Here is a 24,323-nt window from a genome sequence, read left to right as displayed (position 1 = left end):
CCTGCAGATGCCAGGAAGAAAGGCTAGCCACAGGAGTGGCCTCCTGTTCACATACACGCGTGCAACCTTCTCTGCTTTGAGACTCCACACACTCTGCCGGTGTTATTTGTTCTCCAGCATTTGCACATTGAACAGGCAACAAGGCTCTTGGCAAGGAATACCCTCTGGGTTTTATAAATTTACGATTGTGTACGTTTCTTCAACAAGCCGCTAAACATCATTCTCGTACCTGTTTAAACGTAAGCAAGAAGTCAAAGAAGTTCTTATTGAGGCTCTCCTTGAGGTGCGGGGCCACTTCCATGCCCACCTGCAGCCAAGCAGACAAAAGTTAGCCCTACAATGAAAGAATCCACCTCTAGTAAGACATAAAAGCTGATGCCAAAAAATTCAGTACACATAGGTAAAGACTTAGAAGAAACACCCAAGTTCATTTGTAATCTCTCTGCTTATGTTTTGCCACTCAATAAACAAATGTTCTTATAGGAAAAACCACAGGTGCTATTTTTAATGAAAAAGAAGCATCACTTGAAGTCATCATCTTTGCAATGTCCCAAAGGGAATGAATGTATTTCTGAACAGATGACAAAGAGAACAAATCAATAGAGAACCCAGGAGAAAGGCTCTTGAGATTGTGCCCACAAAGTTCTCTTCCTCTCAAAAAAATAGGATTACCATGCATGGGTTTGTACTTATTAAATGAAGCAAAAAGGCTCACACTTGTAACCCTAGCTACTCAGGAGGCTGAGATCTGAAGCTCAAAGTTCAAAGCCAGTCTGGGCCGATAAATCCATCAGACTCTTAATCTTCACTTAATCGGAAGTAGAACTGTGACCTAAGTGGTAAAGTGGTAGCCTTGAGCTTAAGAGCTAAGGGACAAGCCAGCGAGGGTGGCTCACACGTGTAATTCTAGTTACTCAGGAGGCTGTAATCTGAGGATCACGGTTCAAGGCCAGCCTGGGCAGGAAACGTCTGTGAGACTCTTATCTCCAATAAACCACTAGAAAACTGGAAGTGGCGCTGTGGCTCAAGAGGTAGAGCGCTTGCCTTGAGCTGAAGAGCTGAGGGACAGCACTCAAGCCATTTTCAAACCCTGGTACCCACATAGGAAAAAAAAAAGGTAATACTTGGGCTGGGGTGGGGCTTGGTGGTAAAGCATGAGCTCTGAAGGCCTGGGTTCGATGCTCAGACTTCACATGCCTGGCTATGACTGTGGCATTGAGAAAAGTGCCACACAGATTCATTCTCTGCTGCACAATCGTGGAACCCACGTGCCTTTCAATGTATTTCAAGTTGTTTTACAGAAGACAAGCCCGAAGCACAAAAAGCCATGATCCAGAGACTCCTGAGTTTTCAAGTCTGAAAAAAACAACACTTGGTGCATATCATATAAGGTGACTTTTCTTTCATGTCTAGCAGCAGAGGTTTGCCAGAGCACTGGGGTGGGATGAAACAGGAGCTATGCAGGAGAAAGACTGTTTAAAACAAAAACAAATGAAACTATTCCTAAACCTGAGCTCCTCAGTCATGCCTCTGCACAGAACCAGCTCCCAAGGACTGTTCCTTCCAGCAAGGACACATCACTTCTCTGGGCCCAGGGGTCCGGATGGCTAACCCTAACAAGGCTTCTGGATGGCTGCAAGTCTTTGGGAAGAAGTGGTTAAAACCACAAGGCAATTAAGTTCCCGGAGCAACCCTCTGGCTGTTGGGGACAGAGTAGGGCATTTCCAAGGAGAAACATACAGATTCCAAAAGAATACCATCACCCAGCATCAGGTCCAGCTCTGCTGGGCTCTGATTTCATTGTCTTTCCTTGCACTTAACCACACAGCAGCAAGGCAGTAATTATGTACTGGGTGACAGCAAAGGCCGGCCCAGTGGACAGTGGTGGAGGTGGACTGACACACATACCAGTGGGAGTAGCAGCCCCAGCCCTCCCCCAAGCCCTCCTCCCACTATCTGCTACGGCGTCTTGTTTATCTCTTCCCATTGGGCCAAATGAGGAGTTTGGATCTGCCTGGGTCTAAAAGACTTCTGGAGTAGCAAGGGAACAGCTGGTGGTTCCCGCCCATTGGCCATCTGGGCCCACTTCCCTCTGGGGCTTTCAACAGCAGACTGGGGCTCTTTGGGTAGTCAAACCATTCTCTCAGACCATCAGGCTATGGGTGAGCCAGACCATGCTCTCACCCCACCCTGGATCCAGAGTGCACAGATGGCCACAGCAACCAGTCTAAGGATGGCAAGTGTCCCAAAGTGACCCACCAGAAATAAGCCCTGGCAGGACCTACTGGGGAATGGCACTGTTCCTCCATGTTTCCCGCAAGTCACAGAACGAAGCCATTCAGAAGTAAGCCAACACTTAACCCACCTGATCTCAAGGCCCCAGATCCAGCCAAGTTGTCCCTCACTGCAATCCTGATGCACACAAGCCAATAAACCCTTTGTGCTTCAGAAAGTCTCAATCTACTCATGCACCAGCTGATTTCCTCTTCTCCTCCCCTTCAACTTGTAAAGAATCTATTCATGCGTAAGTGGTCTTTTTTCTTTTTCTTTAGTGTTAGGCGGGCACTGAGTTACATCTCTAACCCTCTTATTCTTTTTTTTTTTCCCCCTTTTGAGACAGGGTCTAGAACATAAGATTCTCCTGCCTCAGCCTTCTGAGTGCTGGGATTATAGGCATGGACACCACATCTGGCTCCTCTTCATTAGTCTCATATCAAAACCCTTTCCATCACTACCCTACCCACTCAGCCAGGGGCCTTGGGGTGGCACCTGCACTAGCAGACAATTCCCTGGCACAGGCCCGCTCCTTCCCCAACTTCTTCCTCAGGGTCATTCAGTTCTCTAGTGACACCTGCCACTAAAAGACAACATCCATGTGACAAACACTGTCTTTTCCCCAGCTTATGTAACTTGCATCTGAGTGCAAAACTCAACAGGTTTACAAAGAATGTGTACTTTTTCCCTCTCTGATTTCTCTTTAGAAAGCATGCCATCGTGCAAATGTGTGAGTGCTGACATTGTTGTAGCTCATGGGACCTGGCAGTGTTTTGCACACAGCAGGCAGACACTTAGCAACTCTGACTTGGGACGTGTGTTCAAACTTCGGGACATTCAAAAACTGAAGCTTTAGGAAACAACTTGATATTCCTAGATGAAACATAACTCCAAATTTCAAGTAGAAAATGATGCTACACCTTCCAGCCCTGCTACAAGGGGAGGGAGGCTGGTACCCCTTTCTCTCTCCTCATCAAGATGCTGGGCACTCAGGACTGTGACTGGGGTTTTCCTGATGTGATGCCCTCCGGCTTCGGTCATCGGCCGGATGTCATGTAAGAGAAGCAAATTGAAGGTTGTGCCAAGGGATGGGATGTTTTCAATAAACAAAACCCTGAATGATTATAATTCTACCTCAGCTCTTAAGCAGCAGCTGAGGCTCCCCAGACTGAGGTGAGCAGTTAAGAGCGACACAACTCCCCCAGGCCCTCACCACCTCACCAACGCTTTAACAAAAAGACAAAACCCCAAATTGACCCATGGAGTTCAAGACAAGGGACAAAAACGCCTAGCGTCCTTGGAAAGCCCAGGAGCCTTTTGCCTGGCCAGAGGCAAGAAATGTAATTCTGAAAACCAGTTCATCTGTATGAAGATGACCTTAAATGTTCCCTAATTAGAGCTATGGTTAAGTTGGTCTACTTTAAAATTAACTTCTCCAAGAACTCTCCAGCAGCTCTACTTTCTGTGGAAGAGCTATGGCCTAAAATTAGCAGCTAATAAGGCCTTCCTCTGGGTGCCTGTACACAGCGGGGAGAGGGAGGCTGGGGAAGAGGAGGGAGAGGAAGGGGATGGCAAGCAGCCATAGCTACATGGAAAGCTTACCCGGCACAGGTAGGCCCGGGCATACACAGACACCAATGGGTCCCCGATCCCTCTGATCACGCAAGAGAGCCGTGGCAGGCATTCGGAAATCCCACTGTGGGAGACAAAAAAAAAGTTGCCATGATACATGTGAGAGAACTCCATGTTCTATTTCTGCAGTGGAGATAAAGCAGCAGGCAACCGGAACCCATTACCAGCCATTATAGGATGGTGAATGTGGGTCAGGGTCTGTTCTGGGCTGGGTGTGAGTCAGGGTGTATGCACAGCTGAAAGGGCCCAACCCAGACCTCCTACGATCAGGCTCAGAATCTAACAACCTGCTCAAGACCACCCAGGCTGGAAGATCAAAGCCAGATGCAAATATGGTAAGGTAGCTCTTCCCAGAGCTCTCCAAGCTGCTCCACCACCCTCTCTCCTAGAGTGGGATTTCCTCAAGACAGTGAGTAAAACAGACAGCTCTACCTCACTCAGACCTGTGTGTGTATTCCACACAAAGTTTTCATGAATGGCAGCCACTACCACCTGCCATCTGTTGCTGGTTATGGGGCCCGACATGACAATCTTAGAAGTCACAGTTCTAGACACTGAAGAAGAGCCTTACGTTTTAGAAAGGAATCTGTTACACTTCAGTATGGATGTTTCCACATAACTACAGAAACATGCCGTTAAGGAAAACATTTTCAAGGTGCCCAGTTCCTGCAGGCAAAAACAATTCCAGAAGAAAACCAGGCAGGCAAGTCTCAGGAGAGAGGGAGGGCCTGGATGGCACTCAGTAACCCAAAGAATTCAGTTAGCCAGCGGCAGGCTCTCTACAGGGTTCTCAAACTCTCATACTTAAAAGCTTGTGAAATTGTTACAGGATTGACTCATGGTTGCATGTGGAAATTTAAAGTAGGTTTAGCACATTTCTAATCAAGGCTTTCTGGGGAAAACAATGAACCTGAGATAAGTCACAGTTCATTCTGTAATGCTGGCATTTATACAGAAAAGCTTGACCTTGGTTGCTTTTTGGCATTTTTGGAATCAGAGACTCACATCAAAACAAGGCAGCTTCACGGAGCAAATTCATGTGAAAATGGTCCTTGGGAAGTAAGAGCCTGATCTATACCATAACCAAAACAACAAACAAAAACTATATGGTATTGGGAGAGAGTAAGGGAAGAGGTGACATTGTATAAAAAGAAATTTACTCTATCTGACTTATGTAACTGGAACCCCCTATATATCACCTTTATAATAATAATAAAAAATTTAAAACTGCTACAAGGAAGCCAGATATCAGTGGCTCACAACTATAATTCAAAGCCAGACCAGGCAGAAAAGTCCATGAGACTAATTAACCACCAAAACACCAGAAATGGAGCTATGGCTCAAGTGGTAGAGTACCAACCTTGAGGAAAAGCTAAAGGACAGTGCCCAGGTCCCGAGTTCAAACCCCAGAACCAGTATCAAAAAAAAGAAAAAAAAATCCCTTTATGGAAAGAGCAAAGAAGGGTCCCAATGAGGGCTTCTATGAAGCATGCCAGGCATGTTCAAGCAAGCAACCATGATGGAACCAAAGTTTCAAAGTTCTCTTTATGATCACCACATACAAAAAAAGGATACAATCGTGGAATGAGTTCCCTGATGGAAGCAATCTTGAAAAACCAATTCAGGCAAGTTTCCTTGGCTGTGTCATTTACATTCTCTGGGGAAAAGTGATCTGTAACACAAAACAGTCCTCATCAGTTCCCCTAGGTCCTAGTATCCTTACAGGCCTGAGTCCTGAGGCTGGACATTACTGCCAGACAGAAAATAGGGAGGGAGGTACAGTGCCTTTTCTTTCCTTCCAAACATCATCATCCTTGTTAGGAAACCATTGGTGGCAACTGCGTACATACATCTGCATGCACACATGCGCACACACATACACACAGAGCACTGTGCTCACTAAATCTCCTCCTGCCCCCCCACTGCCCACTCCGCCAGATCTGTCTGCCATCTTCTTTCCAGATGCAGAGGCAGAAGGGGAGGACGCAGGGAAGGTTAATAACATCCCTGGGACACACAAGCAGGCGTCTGGGCTTTGCAGCTACCGTGTCAGCCTCAGCTTCTACATGAGCCCTGAGGGGCTGTGCAAGGCAGTGCTGTGACAACAGCCTGGAGAATTAAAATCCTTCAGGAGTCTGCTCCCTCACAGGATATGTGAGCTTCTGCCCAAAGGATATTATGGGCTAGACCCAAAGGTAAATCAAGTGCCTGAGGTGAGAAAGTAGCCAGAGCTGCCAGCTCCATAGCGGTTCCAAGACTCAGGTCACCTTGCAGCCAAACTACCAGTTTATTTCAGTATCTACCCTCTTCCTTCTTAATAATAGAAGTCTCCCTTACAGCACAGCAAGGTCATGTGACCAAGTGCTGGGCCAGAAATATACAAGAGTACAACTTCTGGGAAGCATCTTTAAGTGAAGGCGTTTACCCTTCCTCCCTCCTTCCTACCTGCCAATCAGAATGTGGATACTAGAGCTGGAACCTCTGTAGTTACAATGGTCCATGAGGGCAACTAGATGACGTCAGGATCTCTGGTGCAATGGGCCAGCTGTCCTCCCACCCCCACGGCCCTGGCCTTTCTCATCATTTTTAATATACAGTCTTTCTTTTGAATTTAAAAACAAACAACAAAAAATTGACTTCTCAAGAGTTCGAGAACTGCTCTTGGAAAGAGATGAAAGAAAAGTAGAAAAAGGGAAGAAAACAGCACTATCAACATGGTGAAGGCAACTGCTCGTGTCTGGTGGAGGGGGAGAAGCAAAGACTGGAGACCCCTCCCATTGCTGAGTGTGTTTCCGTGCATTTAGGGTTCCATTAAGAAGGGAGAAATCAACTGCTTTGGACTTATAGCTTCCTGGCCTCCTTCTTCAGCCCCTGGAGGCTTGTGATCATGGTGGTGAGAATTCCTCTGCCATCAGCAGAAAAGATGACACTCAAGGCCCTTCTCCAGCAGGGATCTGCAGAATCCCCACGGCCACTTCCAGTGTTCAACAACTTCCGGGTGTCTAGCAGGCTTTGGTCACGCGTCACGCAAGAACTAGTCATTTTGAAATAGATGGGAAGGGACCACTTTCCCCTTCTTGACCTGAACCCATGCACAAAAAGCAACTTTTTTCCCCCCAGTTTCAAGAGTTTTCCACAGGAAAAGATGACGGTTATTTTTAAACTCACTTGTCACTCTTGTCTACAGGGAGAGGGAGGGGCAGTGTTAATTTCTCTTCATATGACTGAATCATGCAGATGGAAATCCAAAAACAAAACTAGACCTATGAGGTCATCTAGGCCGTCTTCCACTGCCCAGCTGAAGGATCCGAACCCAGGGCTTGGCCAGGATGGACTCAGCAGTGATTCCTGTGACCTCAAAGGCTAGAATGCTGGCTCTGGCAACTCTCCTGCACATGTGCACCAAGTGCCCGTGGCACACGATCCATAAACATTAGTACAGAGTCCAGGCTTTCCTTCCAGCTCAAGAGGTAAAGCACTTAACATCCTATGGCAAACTAAAGACTCTATTTGGAAGCTTTCATTCTGGGGTGGAAGATCAGGAACAAATACAAAACAGAAAAGACAGGCAACTGGTAAGACAATGGGACAGAAGTTGGAGAACAGGGCGCTGCAGTGGACACTAAACTTAAGTGTAAGCAGGGTAGGTGTGGTCGTTAGATAGGGTGGTCAGAGCAAGCCCTTGCAGAGCTGAACCCTGAGTTGGATACAGGAAATACATTCCAGGAAGTGGAAAAAAGTACAAAGGCCCTGAGGTAGGTACGACCTCAGCAGTGGTCCAAAATGAGAAAGCATCCTGGTACGATGGGCAGGCATGCATGACAAGGCAGGTCATACAGGGTGACAGCCTAGGTAAGACTGTTTCCTTCCAAGTCCCATGGAAACTCCTGGAAGATCCTTGGCAGAATGGTATGGTATGATGATTATTTATTGGCAGCACTGGGGCTTGAACTCATGGCCTGCACTTCCTAGGCAGGTTTGAGCCATGCTCCAGCTTATGGCAGGATTCACATTTTGGCACTTGGGCTGCTATATGGAGAAGGAATTCAGAATTTGGAAAATAATTCAGAAGAGACTAGGGTGCACAAAGAGCAGAGGGCGCCTCCTGCTTCCCACTTGTCTTTCTTGTGCAATGCTGCTTCTTTCAACCCTGAACTTCTGCAGTATGAAAGGAGGCAGCTCTGCCATCTGCAGAGAGAGAGCTTAGTGTGTGCCAAGAAGCATAGGCTCTGCCAAACCAGGTCTACCATGGGGCTGCTGAGAAGCACAACATGGCCCATCCAAGTCATCTCCTGGCTTAGAAAGAGAAGTACTTTCCCTCTCCAAATGGATGGCAGATTCACATTTGCCTATCGACAAATGTAAGGGAGGGGACAGCTTCATGTGTTTGCTGGATTGACAATTGTTAGAGGGAAGTGCGTTTCCCTCATCTTTTTTGTACTTTTTTGGGGGGATACTGTTGTAAAATAGGATTCCACTATGTAGTCCAACCTAGCCACCAATTCTGATCCTCCTGCCTCAGTCTCTCAGGTGCTGTGATTACAGGCATATGTCACCATGACTGCTCAATGTGTACTTTTCATAAACTCATAGATACTGGTATCTTTCCAGACTTCTAAGCCCTCAATCTTAGTTAAAACTCCTGAAGGCAAAGAGCCCAAGTATTAAATTCACCAACCATAACCTGATTCAAATGGAAAGAATGAGCACAAATGCCACCAGGCTTCTCTGGCTACATCATTTCTTTAGGCAGATTTTCAGAGTAGATTTCAGAGCTTTCTTCATAATCATGGCTAAGAGCCAGCCCCAACATCACCAGAAATCTTCAGCAAAGTCTACTTCCTTCCCCTTTTAGGTTCTGGGAACCAAAGATCAAAGTGCAGATGAAGATTTAAAATTAAATCTTAAAAGGCAAAAAAAAAAAAAAATTAGCAAGCAAGCAGAAGCCTGAGTTGGGTTACAGGGGGTGAAAATAAGATACCCGACGAAGGGAGAATTTTGGTAAATTGATAAATGCTAATTGATATTCTTAGACAAGGACTGAAGAGGTGTGCATACAAAAACAGCCTTTAACTCAATACTCAAAGGAGGGAGTAACTTACTAACAATTTTTCCTTATTTGGCCCTAAAACCTTTTTTGGTGGGAAAGGAAAATGATTATTGTGGTAGATGCAGATCAAATGCCTCTGGGGCTCAGGCAAGCCATATTAATGCTTTATTAGATTTTAACTTCCATGTTGGAAGGGGCTTTGTCTTTTCCACTAACACTGAACTCTAAGGAAGAGCTTGGTATCCAACAGCATTCAATAATTACTGGGTGGATAACATGAATGGATAAGTGAGATGGATAAATGGATGGATGGATGGACAGACAGATGGAAGGATGAATGACTGGGTGGGTGGGTGGATGAGATGGATAAATGGATGGATGGCTGAATGGGTCAGTGGGTGGTTAGGTAGGTAGATAAGAGGAAAGGGCAGAGAAGACAGGAAGAAGAAAGGGAAGGGAGGAAAATGAGAAGAACGTAGACTCAGTTTCCTGGGCTGCTGAGAAGATGGCTGTGAGGAGCAGAGGGAGGAGGGGTGACAAATGAGCGGACTTGCCTGCAGGAAAGCTCAGGAGTTAAGAGAGGATACAAAGAAAGCTGCAGCTGAGAGTCATGCCTCTCCAGACACGGTCATTATCAGATATGACAAAGGAAATTCATCATCCACTTATACCCATTATACCCTCCTGGGAATTTAAAATTGATTAACAATAAATTTAACACTTGGGTATAGATTGTCCATTCAAAGCATTGATTTATGTGAATAAAGTTTTCTTGAGTAATTTGCTTCTTGGGACAGGCAACTTTGCAGGGAACCAGCAGCATGCCAAGCGGTAGAAAGCACTGAGACGCTGGTAGTGTAGAAGCTTCATTCTAGTCCTTGGCATTCCAGCACATTCCCATCCCTCACCCCAATTTGCAGCTGGGCCCTTGGTGAACCTCCTAATGTTTTGGAAGACTGAAACACTGCCAAGTCTTCAAATGGGTCCTTTTACCTTAGCACATCAAAATCATTTCCTTTATCCTGGCAGTCAGACCTTGTCATAGCAACTTTGTGCATTACCTGGCAGGGTGCCGCGGCTGTCCATGCACATGGAGAAGATGCGCTCATAAACCAGCTTTCCTAAGGGAAGAGGACACAGGCTGTGCTTAGGGACAAGATGTCATCTCCCAGGCGAACCCTATCTTGTGGCAGGATGTTGCCACCTAGTGGACACAAGTTAAGATATCTCTCTTTTTCTGTAATACTGAGGTCTGAACTCAAAGCCTCACAATTCCTAGGCAAGAGCTCCACAACTTCAGCCTCACCCCCAGCTCCTCAGCTTCTAGGGTTTTGTTTTTTTCATACAGGGTCTCATACTTCCACCTGGGCTGGCCTCAGAACATGTCTTCCTACTTATACCTTCCAAGGTGACAGACACTCAGTAAGTTTTTGCCCAGACTGGACTTGAACTGCAATCTCTGTCTCCCAAGCAGCTGGGATTACAGGTGTACACCACCACACCTAGCTTCATACTACTAATGAAAGGGGATTTTTCTTCTGTGAGAGGAAGAAATGTGACATTACTACCTTCTGGATCTCTCTAAGGAGCCTTGGGTCTCTTGATGTATTTAACAGAACATGCTTGGCATTCTGCATTCGTTTTTAGGCCAGACCAAAAATGACAGCCCGTGGGCTGAGTTCAGCTGAGACCATGTGTTTTGTCCCAACTTTAATGGCCCACCAAGTGTTTATTCTTTCAAGTCCCAATGACAATGAGCTCCTGGTTCCAGCAGTACTTGAGACCAGTCCTGAAGTTTTCAGCATAGTAAGCCAATAAACACCCCACACACCCATTTCCCAGGCTGATTAGGGGTTCTGTCATTTCTCAGAGCTAATTCACCCAGGCCCCCATCTCCTAGACAGGCCTGACTCAGTCTCCAACTGAGTTTATTTTCTGACAGGTTAGCTCTGCTGATAGGACCTGCTGGGTTGGGAGCCCTCAACACTCCTTGCCTCTGCCCAGACCCTGGCCCTCAGAGGATGGATGGCAGCACTGCCTGGTCCTTTGGGTCACCTTCCTGTAACAGTCATGGATAGGCCAGGAAGGGGAGTTGCCTGGGTTGGGAAAACTGCCTGTGGCATTCCTAGGGGCCTCCTGCAGCTCTAAGCTATGGGCCTCAGTTTAAGATATTCTTCCTGGTTATAAAAAAACTCTGCAAGGGTCTTGTAGTGGGGACCCAGGCAGGCAAAATGCAGCATGAAGGCCTTGGTAAGGTCCAGGCAGAAGGCTTGGGATGGGTGAGCAGGGAGAGCTTTAGGAGGCTGAGCTGCAAGCCATAGGTGTCTGGACACAGGGGTATGACACTGACAGCTCTCAAACCTGAGCAAAGGGTTACATGGCAATGCTACTCCCTGAGACAGGGACCTTGTAAGGCAGGGAAAAGGCCGAGAAGACAGGCCAAGTCCAGTGCCACTGTCCATCTGAAACATCTCCCAGAGGGCCATGTGCTGAAGTTTGACTCACAAGCTTGACACTGTTGTAAGGCAATGGGCCTTTAGGGGAGGGGAGACTTAAGGGGAGGTCTTTAGGTCACTGGGGGTGTGGCTTCAAAGAGAGAGTGGGATTCCCGCCCCTTGTTCACACTTTTTGCCTCCTGGCCATGGGATTTGCTCTGCCACAGGCTTTCACTGGGATGTGCTGCTCTGGCAGAGCCCAGCCAAAGACCCACCAGATCACACACTGGACCTCTAAAACTCAAGTAACCCTCTTGAGGGCAGAAGGTGACTAACAGCCAGTCATGAACACTGAGGGTTCCAGATGCCCCGAGGTGACAGAACGTGGCTCACAGCGACCCCTACTGGCCTATCCACCTGGTCAGCCTAAGGCAAAAACCAGCACCCGAGCTTCTCCCAAACAGCCCCACTACAGCGGGACAACACTCAGGGCCCATGACCAATGACAATTTACTGAATATTTCAATGTAGCTGCAAGTAGCTGGCATTAGAAAGTTCCCAGCACAAAAAATGTTAAGTGACTGAGGTAATGAACATGCAGCTCCCTTCCCCGATCACTACACACTGAACGCCAGAACTGACATGTACAATTACAGATGCGAATTAAAAACATTACAAAGAGAAGAACCTTTGACAATGGGGCTGGGTGAGTTGGGTCCCCTCAGGACTTTCCTACTTCACAGGGCAGAATCTAACTGCAAGCAGGTGTTCTGGCTAGTTAGCACTTACCAAAGGTGTCAAGGATGTCAGTGATGAGGACAAACTTGCTGGGGTAGAACTGAATCACGCTCGTGTCTGAGAGGAGCTTGGAGCACTGCGAGAGAGGACAGGATGATTCACCTGGCACGCCTCTCACAGCTGGGCTCTGGGTACACATCATCAATGGCTCCCACTAACCAGTTAAGGGCTGGCTGCGAGCCTGTGCTAGGCAAACAGTGCTTCTGATACACAGACTCCAACTGCTCACAGACAGCCTACTAAGGAAGATTCTGGAAAGCCATGAACAAGGAAGACTCATTGGGAAGCCTCCACCTCCAATGCACCAGGCTCAGCCTTCAACACCACTCTGCCTTCCCATGACCAATCTGATGCTCCAGCTTTCCAGCTGGCCTCCTCTGCTTTATTCCTGCTTTGTCAGGATCCGCCAGGCAAGTACACCCCCAAATCTGTCTCTGTTAATTTAAACGCTCACTCCTGATTCTCCTTGAAGGTGTTTCTCTACATGCTGGCTGCATTTCGCCTTGCCAGGCACTGGCAATCCCTACACTGCCCCCACAGCAGAGCCCTAAGCACCCCACACTGACATCTTGTAGAACCACAGACAGCAATTTCTACTTTGAAGAACTATGCTTAGCACTCCGAAATTTTGAGATTTTGACCACACATCAATCACTCCCACAGTAAACCTTGGAGCGATTCTGGCCGAGATCTTTACAAAAAGTAGGAGCTGTTTTCCTTGCAGGACTTGACTCGCTCAAGTATCAGTGTATCAATACTCTCCTAAAAGTATAGACCTGCTTTCCCTAGCGCAAAATTCTAGAGAATGTCTTTAAAATCCATCTATCAGACATGCTATTAGTCCTTAACTTGCCAGGCCAACTTGATCAAGAGTCCTGGTGGAGGAAACCTGAGATCGCACTGCTTATTCTACAGTGTACACAAATCAGAGCCAACATACTGCCTCACCTAGGGGAATCAAAACTTTGTAATCCAGGGTCACAGCTGCTTCCTGGAATTGGACAGTGTTCAACCTGTGCAGCTGCACATAGTGGCCCTGGGGCTCATGACCTCATGAACACAGTTTCACCATCATGGCCTTTCACATCAAGTATGTGAAGACAGGACAGATGAATAAATGTCAAATCCTACAGACAGGCTGCTACAAACCCAACGTGAGAAGTTTTAGAAGGAAATCTGTGGGGAGGTGGGCAATGTCACCCCATCCCCCCCACCCCATCCCCCGGACCTGGATGACTATTTTCAGAGCCTTCACTTTCTGGTCCGAGGCCCAGGCATCCTTCAATGACTGGTTGAGCTCCTCTATGCGGTTCACGTAGTCCTGCTGAGTCAGGTTCAGCAGCTCCTTCTGGGACCCCTGTGTGGAGAGGCAGAGGTGTTGGCAGAGGGAAACAGGGAGCCTGTCTGACCCCTGACTCTCTTCGGAACAGCTGGGTTCTGGCTGTTTTCTCCCTGTCCACAGTCCTCCACACATTGATGGCCCTGGGTTTTCTACCCAGAACAGGGAGCCAGGCCCAAGCGGCCCAGCTCAGCCACCACCACGGCTGACTGAGCAGTGTCCGTGCCCCTGCACTTGCTCTCTGTGGATTGGCACAGCACCCATATCCCTGCTTACTGGGAGTAGCAGGAGTGAGGCTCAATGCAAAGTTCAACAGACATGGTTTCACTCAGGATACCAGGCAACATTCTTCTCTGCACTCAAGGAGCTGATGGTACAGAAGGCCAGACGCCTGCAGTAGTCAGGGTGAATGCATTCAAGGCACCCGCTCTGCCCAGATCTGGAACTGGAGACTTAGGGGACCACAGCTATGCACTGGCTTAATCAAGGAATGAAGCACCCCTACCCTCCACAAGCTCCCCACCAACACCAGACAGAATAGACGGCTTCTCACCTCCTCAAAGTCATCCAGCTCCTCCAGCCGCGTGCGGACTTTCTCTGACATGGCGGACCCAGCCGCTCCCGCTCTTCCTGCACAGGAGGCACACTGGTCACACACACCGCTGGCTTTCCTCTCGCCCAGCTCCAACCCTTCCACCACCAAGAATGGCATCCTTTAAGTAAATGGCATCCTTCAATCTCCAGCTCCAGGCAGAGATGGCAGAGGGTTCATTGCAGAAAAGACTACCTCCTGTGTAGCAAAGCTCCAAAGGATTTCCACTTAGTGGCCACACTACCAGGAGTAGAGCTGCCTGGGGAAGGGGATCCCCCACATTTGGGTTTCATGAAACTGCACTCTTGTTCTCTCCAAGTGAGAAAGGGTGCCAAAAGCCCTTGTGTCACCATTTGCCTCAGGCCTATCTTCAGCATGACATGTTTGCCCCAAACCAGCTAAGCAACTTCCCTGTGTGCCAGAGGGGGGCTTGAAAGCAACAGAGCCAGATGGCTTTATCCCAGCATCTACTACCATAGTTGCTGCCACACTGGCAGGGGCCAGAGGACAAAGGTGACAGCTGCCCTCAGTCCCACCTTCTGGCCTGCAGTGCGGCTTCCAAAATACACACTACATGGCTTATGAAGAGCAGAAAGCCCTTCCTCACATCTTGGAAATCTGGCCAGTTCAAGATGAAGGTGCCAGTGGGTTCAATGTGTGCAGAAGTCCTAGCTTATGCTTCCTAAATGGCATGTGAATTCCCTGGGCCCTTCATGTAAGGACACAAACCCACTCATGAGGACCTTCACAACCTCATGATATCCCTGAAGACTCTGACTAAAACCATCCCCTGCGGCTGTGCTATCTCTACCTGCAGAACAAGAGTGGGAAGAGGTCATGTGTCATTTGTCATATCCCAAAAGCCACCCTCACCTGTATCCTAGCAGGACAGGATTTATCAACATACTAACCAAAAGGAAACTAAGGGCTGGCAAGGTGGCTCAGTGGTAGAGTGCTTGCACAAGAGGCCCTGGGTTCGATTCCTCAGTACCACGTAAACAGAAAAAGCTGGAAATCGTGCTGTGGCTCAAGTGGTAGAGTGCTAGCCTTGAGCAAAAAGAAGCATCAGGGACAGTGACAGGCCCTGAGTTCAAGCCCCAGGACTGGCAATAAAAAAGGAAACAAAGGAAAGGTCAAAGGAATTGTGGAGTCCACTCTTGCAGTGCTGATTCAGCAAGGAGGGGGCAGCATTCCACGCACAAACTTTTCAAGCTTTTCCTGCTCCTTGTGCTCCACTGGGGAGCCTATCCCACAACACTTAGGAACAGTCTTAGAAGGGGAAATAGAACAGTTGCTTTCAGGGCCCCAAGAACCAGGATGTCCACACTTTCTCGAGAGGAAAACTTAATGAGGCAAAGGAAAGGTATAAAGCAGCCCCCAGCTGGTGGGGGTGTTCCCCTTGTTCTTTATGTCCCCAAAGACAACAGGACACCTGTCTTTTACTCCTTGGCCTCTATCAGGCTCTAAGCATATATTTTTATTCTCCATTGTATTGATGGAGTTTTACAGTTTTACAGCTTTAATGAATTAGAAATGAGGACTGTATAATACAAACTATTTTCCCTTTCGCAAAATTATACTAAATGCAGCAAATTTCCCAGCAAAACAAGAACAAGAACTGATCATACCTTTGTCAGATCCCATAAATAGATTCTGCAAAGACAAAGAATCCATGAATATTGTCTCAACATAAAGTAACAGAATCACTGTTTCTCCACAAAGCCATATATGTGTACTCAAAGAAGGAGGAAGAAAATAGTCAAAGGAGGAAATGTGAGGTCTCACTTTCACCTCACATGAAAGCTCTCAGGTGAGCCAGCAGACCCCAACATCTGCCGTGTCAGCAGTCACCTAACAGAATATGAGTGCCTTTCCCATTTCTGCATTGTAGTCACTCTGGGCGGGGTCACCTTGGAGGGCTGTCCTGGATACTGAAAGGTATCTGAGGGCCTCCCAGGTCTCCACCCCCAGATGCAGGGCAGAGGGGTGAAGGGCTGCCGCTGTGATAACCAGCTCTCTAGACTTTTCCACAGGACTCTGAAGTGGACTCTTGTGGAAACCACTGCTTAGACTCACTGTATGTGTTCAAAAAAAGGAAAGATGCAAAACAATCCAACAATTCAGCCTGCATGTCACTCTGCTGTTCCCTTCCTTCCCCACAGGAAGAGGGAGGTGGTAGAAGGTTCCACTTCCTGGCTTCCCTTGCAGCTCCCCATACCCACCCACCCTCCCACCCCCAGCCCCCTTCAAGACTAAGTCCAAAGAGGGGCACCAGTGGCTCACGCCTGTAATCCTAGCTACTCAGGAGGCTGAAATCTGAGGACTGCAGTTCAAAGCCAGCCTGGGCAGGACTTTTCATGAGACTCTTATATCCAATAAACCACCAAAAATGGGCTGGGAAGGTGGCTAGTGGTAGAGTGCCTGCCTTGCATGCATGAGGCCCTGGGTTCAATTCCTCAGCACCACATAAGCAGAAAAAGCTGGAAGTGGTAGAGTGGTTCAAGTGGTAGAGTCCAAGCTTTGAGCTGAAGAGCTGAGGGACAGCGCCCAGGCCCAGAGTTCAAGCCCCACAATCGACTAAATAAATAAATAAACCACAAAAAAAAACTGGTGCTGTGATTCAAGTGGTAGAGTCCAAGCACCCAGGCCCAGAGCTCAAGCCACATGACTGACCCCGCCCCAGCCCCCCCCCCCCCAAAAAAAAAAAGACTAAGTCCTACAGGAGGCCCCTGAATGGAAGAGTCCACTTTGTCCCCTTTCTTCCATCCATGAAGTCTAATTTCAGCACAGCAGCAGGATAGAGAGCCCCTCAGCCCTGCACATCCACTCTGCCTCCTTCCCTCTGAGCCTCCTCCCTTCCGAGCCTCCTCTCAGAAGAGAGAGACAAGTGCCACGCCTGGTTCCTTCACTGGGGAGGACCTAAATTGCCACAGGCTCACCTGCTTCCCTGGGTGGGAAGCCCTCTCCCAGGGGAGGGGAAGCCACCTGCCCCACACATGCACAGCCATCCTATGAAAGCCAATTGCCTCGCCTGGGGCCAGTGAACTTCCAGCTGCAGGAGGACATGCTGCGGCCTAGGATGCAGTGGTGGCACCCAGTGCCCTTCAAGGGGACTCCACTACTCTAATTCTGCTCTAAACCAACCTCCTCCTGATTCTCACCCCTGATCTCCCACCCACCCGACAGGAGGAGCTGGGCAGCAGCAGGGCCTCGGGTACTCACAATAGAGAGCCTCTCAGTGGTGGTGTAACGGGCCAGGATTTCCCCCCGCTTGCTGGCCCAGGGCTCAAAATCCGATCCCACCATGGAGCTGTCATCCTGGTCCCGCTTCTTCCTGGCGCTGTCCTGAGGAGCAAAACACGAAGATGTCCCTTTAGTACAGGCTGTGGCGGGAGGCCCTGCCCCCAGGGTGGGGCAGATCATCTACAGGTTTACAGTGCTGCAAACATCAGTTCGGGTCTGCAAACATCATTTTGGGTCATTTCACTAGAAATGGCCAAGAGCCACAGCTCACAAAGGAAAGGAAATTGAACAAAACCACTGTTCTACTGCCCAAACAGCAAGGCTGAAACCACTACTGACAGCAGTGCCAAGGAGCAGATGGAGTAGGGACAGGTGAGGCCCAGGTGCAGGATAGGCTGGTACCATCAGACCCTTCTCGCATACTGCCCTCCCCCAGCAGTGCTCTGCACATGGGCACCAGGACGGAGGAATGTTCAAGTAACATTACTGGTAAGACAGCAAACCCAGAACTTCCTGTGTAGGCAGTGGAAGAACATGTTAGTGCCATACCTGGTTCTTACAACCCAACATGACCATCACAAATGAGATTGTGACCAAAAGCAACACAGGAAGTTTCCCCCCATAGACCATCAAGCCAAAATCAAGTGCAAAAGATAGATGGACTTCTATAAAAACTCTCTTGCGTGAGAGAGCAATATGAAGTGGAAGCTAAGTGCAGGTTCTGGAGTGGCAGCTGGCCAGGTCCTGGCATGGAGGTGACTTGCCCTCTCAGGCTGGCCATGCCCACCTCCTTAAATGAAGAACCAACAGACAGGATGCGGTGCTGTTCTGTGCAGATGCACACATCAGCCAGCCCCTTAGGTAACCACAGAGAAGGCAAACTAGCATTGAGTGTAGCTCAGAGGCAGAGCTCTCCACAGCTTGCACAGAGCCAAGGTAGATCCCCAGCACTGCCAAAAAAAGCATGAAAATAATAAATACATTTTGCTGGGTGCTGGTGGCTCACGGCTGTCATCCTAGCTTCTCAAGAGGCTGAGATCTGAAGATCATGGTTCAAAGCCAGCCTGGGTAGGAAAGTCCGTGAAACTCTTATCTCCAATAAACCACTCAGAAAACCGGAAGTGGCGCCATAGCTCAAGTGGTAGAGCAGTGCGCCTTGAGCTGAAGAGCTGAGGGACAGCGCCTAGGCCCAGAGTTCAAGCCCCACAACTGACAAAAAAATAAAATAAAATACATTTTAAGATGTTTCAAAAATAAAGAGCTGGGCGCTGATGGATCATGCCTGTAATCCTCGATACTTAGGAGGCTACGATCTGAGGATTGTGGTTTGAAGACAACCCAGCTAGGAAAATCTGTGATACTCTTCACCCCAATTAGCCACAAAAAGAAAAAAAAAACAAGTGCCAGAAGTGGAGCTGTGGCTCAAGTGATACAGTACTAGCCTTGACCAAATAAAAGCTCAGGGACAGTGCCCAGGCCGAGTTCAACTAGAGCAACCAGAGCACAGGACAGTGCCGAGGCCCAGGACCAGCACAAGAAAGAAAATAAAAAAGACTGACTTGGATATCTCCCCTTCTTGCCTCTTTAGCCAAGACCCTGGTAAAACTGGATTGACATGGACTGTCACAAACACAACTCCCTGCACATGAATTGTACATCCTCAAATGGAAGCCCACCTACCCACACACACCGGTGGCCAGGGCACATTACCGTGGCTGCTGCTACAGCTGCGGGGTCAGCAGTGGCTGCAAACATGGAGAGAGGGTCCGTGCCATCGAGGACGCTGCTCAGCGGGTCTACCACAGAGCTGGAGGAAGAGGAGGATGTGGATGACGTGCTTCCTTTCCGGCTCACCTTCTTTGTTTTAGATTCTGTGACCTGTGGGGAAGTTTGTGGAGATCCTGTCACCTCCCCTTGGTCACTCACAGGGTCCCTTCCTCTTCAGGAAGGGAAGGCAAGGTATCAAAACCGACACCTTGGTCTTCCAGACACTGAAAGCTTTGCTCCCATACATATAAAGGGCTCAGACTCCATTTATTTTCTTAACATGTATTTATTGTAAAGATACTGTATAAAGGGGTTACAGTTACACGAGCAAGGTAATGAGTACATTTCCTATCAAGCATTGTTACCCCCTCCTTTGTTTTTCCCCTACCATCCCTTCCCTCCCCACCTCCCCAACTTCTCCCTTCCTCAGACTCCATTTATTTATTTATTTATTTTTTTGTCGGTCGTGGGGCTTGAACTCTGGGCCTGGGCGCTGTCCCTCAGCTCTTCAGCTCAAGGCGAGTGCTCTACCACTTGAGCTATAGCGCCACTTCCGGTTTTCTGGTGGTTTATTGGAGATAGGAGTCTCAAGGTCTCTCCTGCCCGGGCTGGCTTTGAACCGCGATCCTCAGATCTCAGCCTCCTGAGTAGCTAGGATTACAGGCGTGAGCCACCAGCGCCCGGCTCCTCAGACTCCATTTATAGGGCGGAAAAAACAAAAACAAAAAAACTGACACCTTGACTTATCAATATGCAAGGGGGTGGGGGTGGGGCTTACTTTTTGTGACAAGCACCATGAATGCTAATCACAGCTGTCTGGGAAGGGAAGGCAGGGAGTTAGCTAGGAAGGTTTGAAAAATTACTTGGAGGCCATTGAAAGGCAGGCACAATAGGACTAGGGGCAGCCTAGAAGCCTCTACGATCCGCTCTCCTCAGCATTATCATAGTTGACTTACAAGCAAATCATTGATCCTGCAAAATGGATGTTGCCAAAACTGTAACCAGACAAGAGACTCCACACAAAGATCCAAGAAGAGCCTGAAAATGACCTTTTCAGGCTTAGCCTCTATCCAGAATTTCACACACAGGGACTGCAGTTCACACAGCTACGCATGCACACAACCTTCCTTCACTTCTGTAAGGAGCCTCTCTGTGGGCAAAGAGCCACCCCAGACCTGCTCCATCTCAGTTCTGCCCTCCCCAGACCAGCACAGGGGCACTGACATTTCTCAGGAACCACCAGGCCATCTGCCTGGCAACAGTGGTGCAGGCAAGTCATGAATCAGCATGTGTGGCCTTCCACAACTGTGGACCTTGAAAGCATTCAATAAGAACTTTGCAGCCAGGCACTAGTGGCTCACCCCAAGCACCACCCAAAAGAATCCTGCCTGTGTATACACACCTCAGGTCTCTAGCCTGATTTTTTTTTTAACATCAACAGGTAGCTATGATGAGTACTGATTCTCCGTGTTCCAAAGAGAGAAATCTAGAAGCAAAGTGTAGTTTGCTGACACATCCAAACTGGGGCGCCTGTTCCTCACCAGGCCTCACGGACAGGAGAGCAGGGAATGGAAGGGATGATGGTGTGATGAGCTGAGTGGTAGGCAGCTGAGCTGCCTGAGGCGAAGGGAAGAGGCAGAAAATGTTTTATCCAAGTTCTTGAGTCAATACAACCTCAGAGCCTTAGGGTGTTCACTGAGCCTTGGGGGAAGGGGAATCACCAAGCACTGGGGGTGCTCACCATGATGGGCTTCAGCGGGTGGTAGTCACCACACTCCAGCTGCACGGACTCCAGGCGGCAGGATGCCAACTCTGCCTTGTAGTTCCGGTTCCTGGAGTGCCTGCAGCAAGAGAACAGGGTCAGCTCAGAGATGGACACACCCAGACCCAGCAAGAGATGGTGACCAGCCTAGGAGCTAGGCCTGAGGCCCAACGGACAATGATTGTGTCCTAGGTGCTGGGTTCCAAACCTCTACTCCCCCGTGGGCAGAAGGACTTTAAGTTAACTCTTTCAACTGCCTCCATTTTCTCACCTGAAAAACTAACATACGAGGAATTAAGGCTAAGCACTGTGTGGGTCACCAAACAAGAGCTTGACAGGTGTAAATTCCATGTTCTCTGCAGGCCTCCTCCACTTCAAAGTTCCTGGGCACCTGCCATCCTGCTCCAGGCTCTGGCAATAACACGGATGGGCAACACCCTCTCTCCTTCCCCTCTCCCCCTTCCTCCAGCACTGTGATTTGTGATCAGGGCTCAGCTTGCTCTACTACTTGAGCCACACTCCTTTTGCTTTTGTTTTCCAGATAGGGTCATGTTCTTTTGCTTGGGACAGCTTCAGACAGATAATTCTCCTCCTGAGTGGCTGGGATTACAGGTGTGAACTATCACACTCAACCCTGAGCCCTGATTCTTTTAAAGGGGGAACACATTTGTGGGAAAACTGAAAGACAAACATGCAGGGACCACACAGAAATGCTTAACACATGGCCTGTTAGGAACTCTGAAGACTCTAGACACTCATAGGGATGTGATATCTGTTTCTAAAATTCCAACAAACTGGATGTTGGTGGCCCACAGTGTAGTCCTAGCTACTCAGGTGGTTGAAATCTGAGGATCTTGGTTAGAAGTCAGTCCATCAGGGAAGTTTCTGAGATTCGTATCTATCATAATCAAAAAGCCAGAAGTGGAGGCGTAGCTCAAAGTGGTAGGGCACCAACCTTGAAAGAAAAACCAAGTGAGAGCCCCAGGCTCTGAGTTCAAGGCCCAGTACTGACTGCGATACCTTTCCGGGAGTTTCTCATGTTTTGGGAGCTTAGGTCTTACTCATTTCCCAAAAGGCACCGGCCACTTGTCAAGCCCCAAGGCCATTTCAAAGGAAGCTAAAGGAAGCTGAGGGCGTGAGGGGCCTTTGAGGCAGTTGCTCGCTCCCGAATAATCCCAGTGTCCTGAGGTCCCCTCACACACATGGCTATTTCAGAGCCCTGCTGCCTGACACCTCGGAGCACGCCACTCCCTTCTCCCGAGCTCCTACTCGCCCCTCAAGACCCAGCTTCAGGAGTGCTTCTCAGCCCTCTCGGGCGCCCAGCGGCTTCCCCGGAGGCCCGGGCGCGAGCGCAGGCCGTGCACACCGGGGGACGCGCAGGGCCACTTGACAGCCGAGGCTGGGCTCGGGGGCACGGAGGCGGCCCGGGCGGGCGGCGGGCTGTCCGAGCTGCCCCGAGCCCAGCACCGGGCCCGGCCCCCGCCAGCCGCCCCGGGGGCGCGCAGGGACGCGGGGCCTGAGGGCCGGGGGTAGCCGCCGCAGGGACAGACCCCCATAGACCAGCGCTCCCGCCACCGCCTCCTTACCACGGGAACGCGGCCATCTTCCCCGTCACGTGACCGCAGGCACGGGACTGCTCTCCCCTCTCCCTTCCGGACGTGCCCCGCCCCGTCCGCCCGCCATGATAGGCAGGGCGGGTGCCGTAAAGCGAACCTGGACACTGTCGTGCGCGGCGCCATGTTTACTGGGGGCCGGTGTCGTAAAGGGATCCGAGACGCTGTCGTGCGCCCGCGCTTGGCGGCGGGTCAGAACTGCGCGGTCGCGCTGCTCACATGCGCCCCCTCGAGGCGGAGGGACAGGCAAATACTAGTGGAAAGTGGCCGCTGACGTCGGGGACGGGTGCGGGGAGGGGGAGAGGGGAGGGGGGAGGGGGAGAGGGGAGGGGAGGGGAGGGGGAGAGGGGAGGGGAGGGGAGGGGGAGAGGGGAGGGGCCGCCTTCCCTGGAGCTTCCTCCAGCGCCCTGGCCTCGGTAAGCACAAAACACCAAACCAAGATTCCTTTAACATCAAGTTTATTTTTTGCCTTTGCCAAGAAGCAAACCTAGTGAAAATTAAAGTATAAAAATAAATACAATTTACATGAATGAACACTGCAGTCAAAGAAAAATAACAAAAATAATGTATATAAATAAATTCCATCAAAAGCAAAAAAAAGTGTCTGGCACTTTTGTAAAAAGTTGTTTTATAAGAAGACATTAAAAAACTGTAAAACACACACTTCTATCTTCAGGACCACATTCGGTTTCTTATCCTTAACCTAACAAGCTATTGTTTTAGCTAATTTGCATTACTATGCCCAACATTTTTAATGTCTGTCCTAAATAAAGAGGCCTGAATGGAAAAGCTATAGCCTGAGTCTCAAAATGATAAAGCATGGTTTATCACATTAAAAAGATAAAGCATGGTTTATCACATTAAAATGATGAGATAGTTCGTTTATAAATTTAAAAATTAGTAATTTGGGCTTTTTTTTTTTTTACTGTTTTATAATTTCCCAGTTCACTCAGTCAAAAAATGATGAGTACTAATAAAGAAAATCAGGTTTACCCCAGGTTTACTTCCAGACCACAGCTGGAGTCAAAGTGAGCTCTCAGGAGGAACAGAAATTGGAGCGAATACTCTGCATATCCTATTCCTCAGGGATGTGTGTGTGTGTGTGTGTGTGTATACACACACATATGTATATATGTGTATATATGTATATATATATTTGTGTGTATATATATATACACATATATGTATGCTGTATTTTCAAAATACCAGCAATTGTCTAAAATTCAAGGTAACAATATTGAACACGCCCAGTCCCAATCTGAGGTGGGCATCACTGAGCCCTTTTTGGAAACTAAGGTAGTAGGGAGAGAGTCTGTCTGAGGAAGCCATGTTCCTTTGGAAACATTTTCTGGGCAATACCCATCTGAGCGATGAACTCAGCCTAAGCATCCAGGCCTTTCAGTGTGGGTGAGACTAGGCATCTCAGCCCACTGCTGAATTGTAAATTTAGGATCATATAGCCCTTTGTGTTCCTAAACCGCTCAGCATTCAAGAAAAAGTTAAGTCAGGGACATAAAGTAGGCAGACCAGAGAATCTCTGAGCTTTTGGGGAGCCCTGCATTCCGGAAGAGGCCATGCTGCTCCCCAAAAGACCCCCTGTACAGCCACTGCTTACAGACACTCCTTGACAAGAGCATGTGCTTCTGACCAAAACTGACCCACATGTTTGCCCACATGATTATACCATAAGCCAAAAAGTGAGATTCTGAGTATTCAAGTTTACAAGAATGAGAAAACAATAATTTCCCTTTGACTAGAACAGTTTCTAATTCATGAATTAAGCAGTCAGTATGAAGAAATGAATGCAACTTACCCAAA

At 48.7% G+C, this 24,323-nt stretch overlaps 1 protein-coding gene across 1 annotated transcript in view; it reads right to left on the bottom strand.

Moving 5' to 3' along the window:
- The window catches only part of Vps35l (VPS35 endosomal protein sorting factor like), a 56,757-nt gene extending 34,202 nt beyond the window's left edge, over positions 1–22,555 (bottom strand). The window contains exons 1-13 of the mRNA XM_042666757.1: positions 22,479–22,555; positions 20,872–20,971; positions 19,074–19,241; positions 17,343–17,465; positions 15,749–15,773; positions 14,082–14,158; positions 13,418–13,546; positions 12,181–12,265; positions 10,018–10,077; positions 5,482–5,578; positions 4,478–4,525; positions 3,877–3,970; positions 230–307 (exon numbers count right to left, since the gene is read on the bottom strand). Coding sequence (XP_042522691.1) covers positions 230–307; positions 3,877–3,970; positions 4,478–4,525; positions 5,482–5,578; positions 10,018–10,077; positions 12,181–12,265; positions 13,418–13,546; positions 14,082–14,158; positions 15,749–15,773; positions 17,343–17,465; positions 19,074–19,241; positions 20,872–20,971; positions 22,479–22,495 — 1,101 coding nt within the window. The 5' untranslated portion in view covers positions 22,496–22,555. The remainder of the gene's footprint in view (positions 1–229; positions 308–3,876; positions 3,971–4,477; positions 4,526–5,481; positions 5,579–10,017; positions 10,078–12,180; positions 12,266–13,417; positions 13,547–14,081; positions 14,159–15,748; positions 15,774–17,342; positions 17,466–19,073; positions 19,242–20,871; positions 20,972–22,478) is intronic.
- Between the last annotated feature and the right edge of the window lie 1,768 nt (positions 22,556–24,323).

Source organism: Dipodomys spectabilis, unplaced genomic scaffold (assembly GCF_019054845.1).
Source record: "Dipodomys spectabilis isolate Male_0828 unplaced genomic scaffold, ASM1905484v1 ptg000366l, whole genome shotgun sequence".
In the NCBI taxonomy this organism is placed as follows: domain Eukaryota; kingdom Metazoa; phylum Chordata; class Mammalia; order Rodentia; family Heteromyidae; genus Dipodomys; species Dipodomys spectabilis.
Note: the sequence above shows the minus strand (reverse complement) of the source record. Positions and strands in the feature narration are given on the sequence as shown.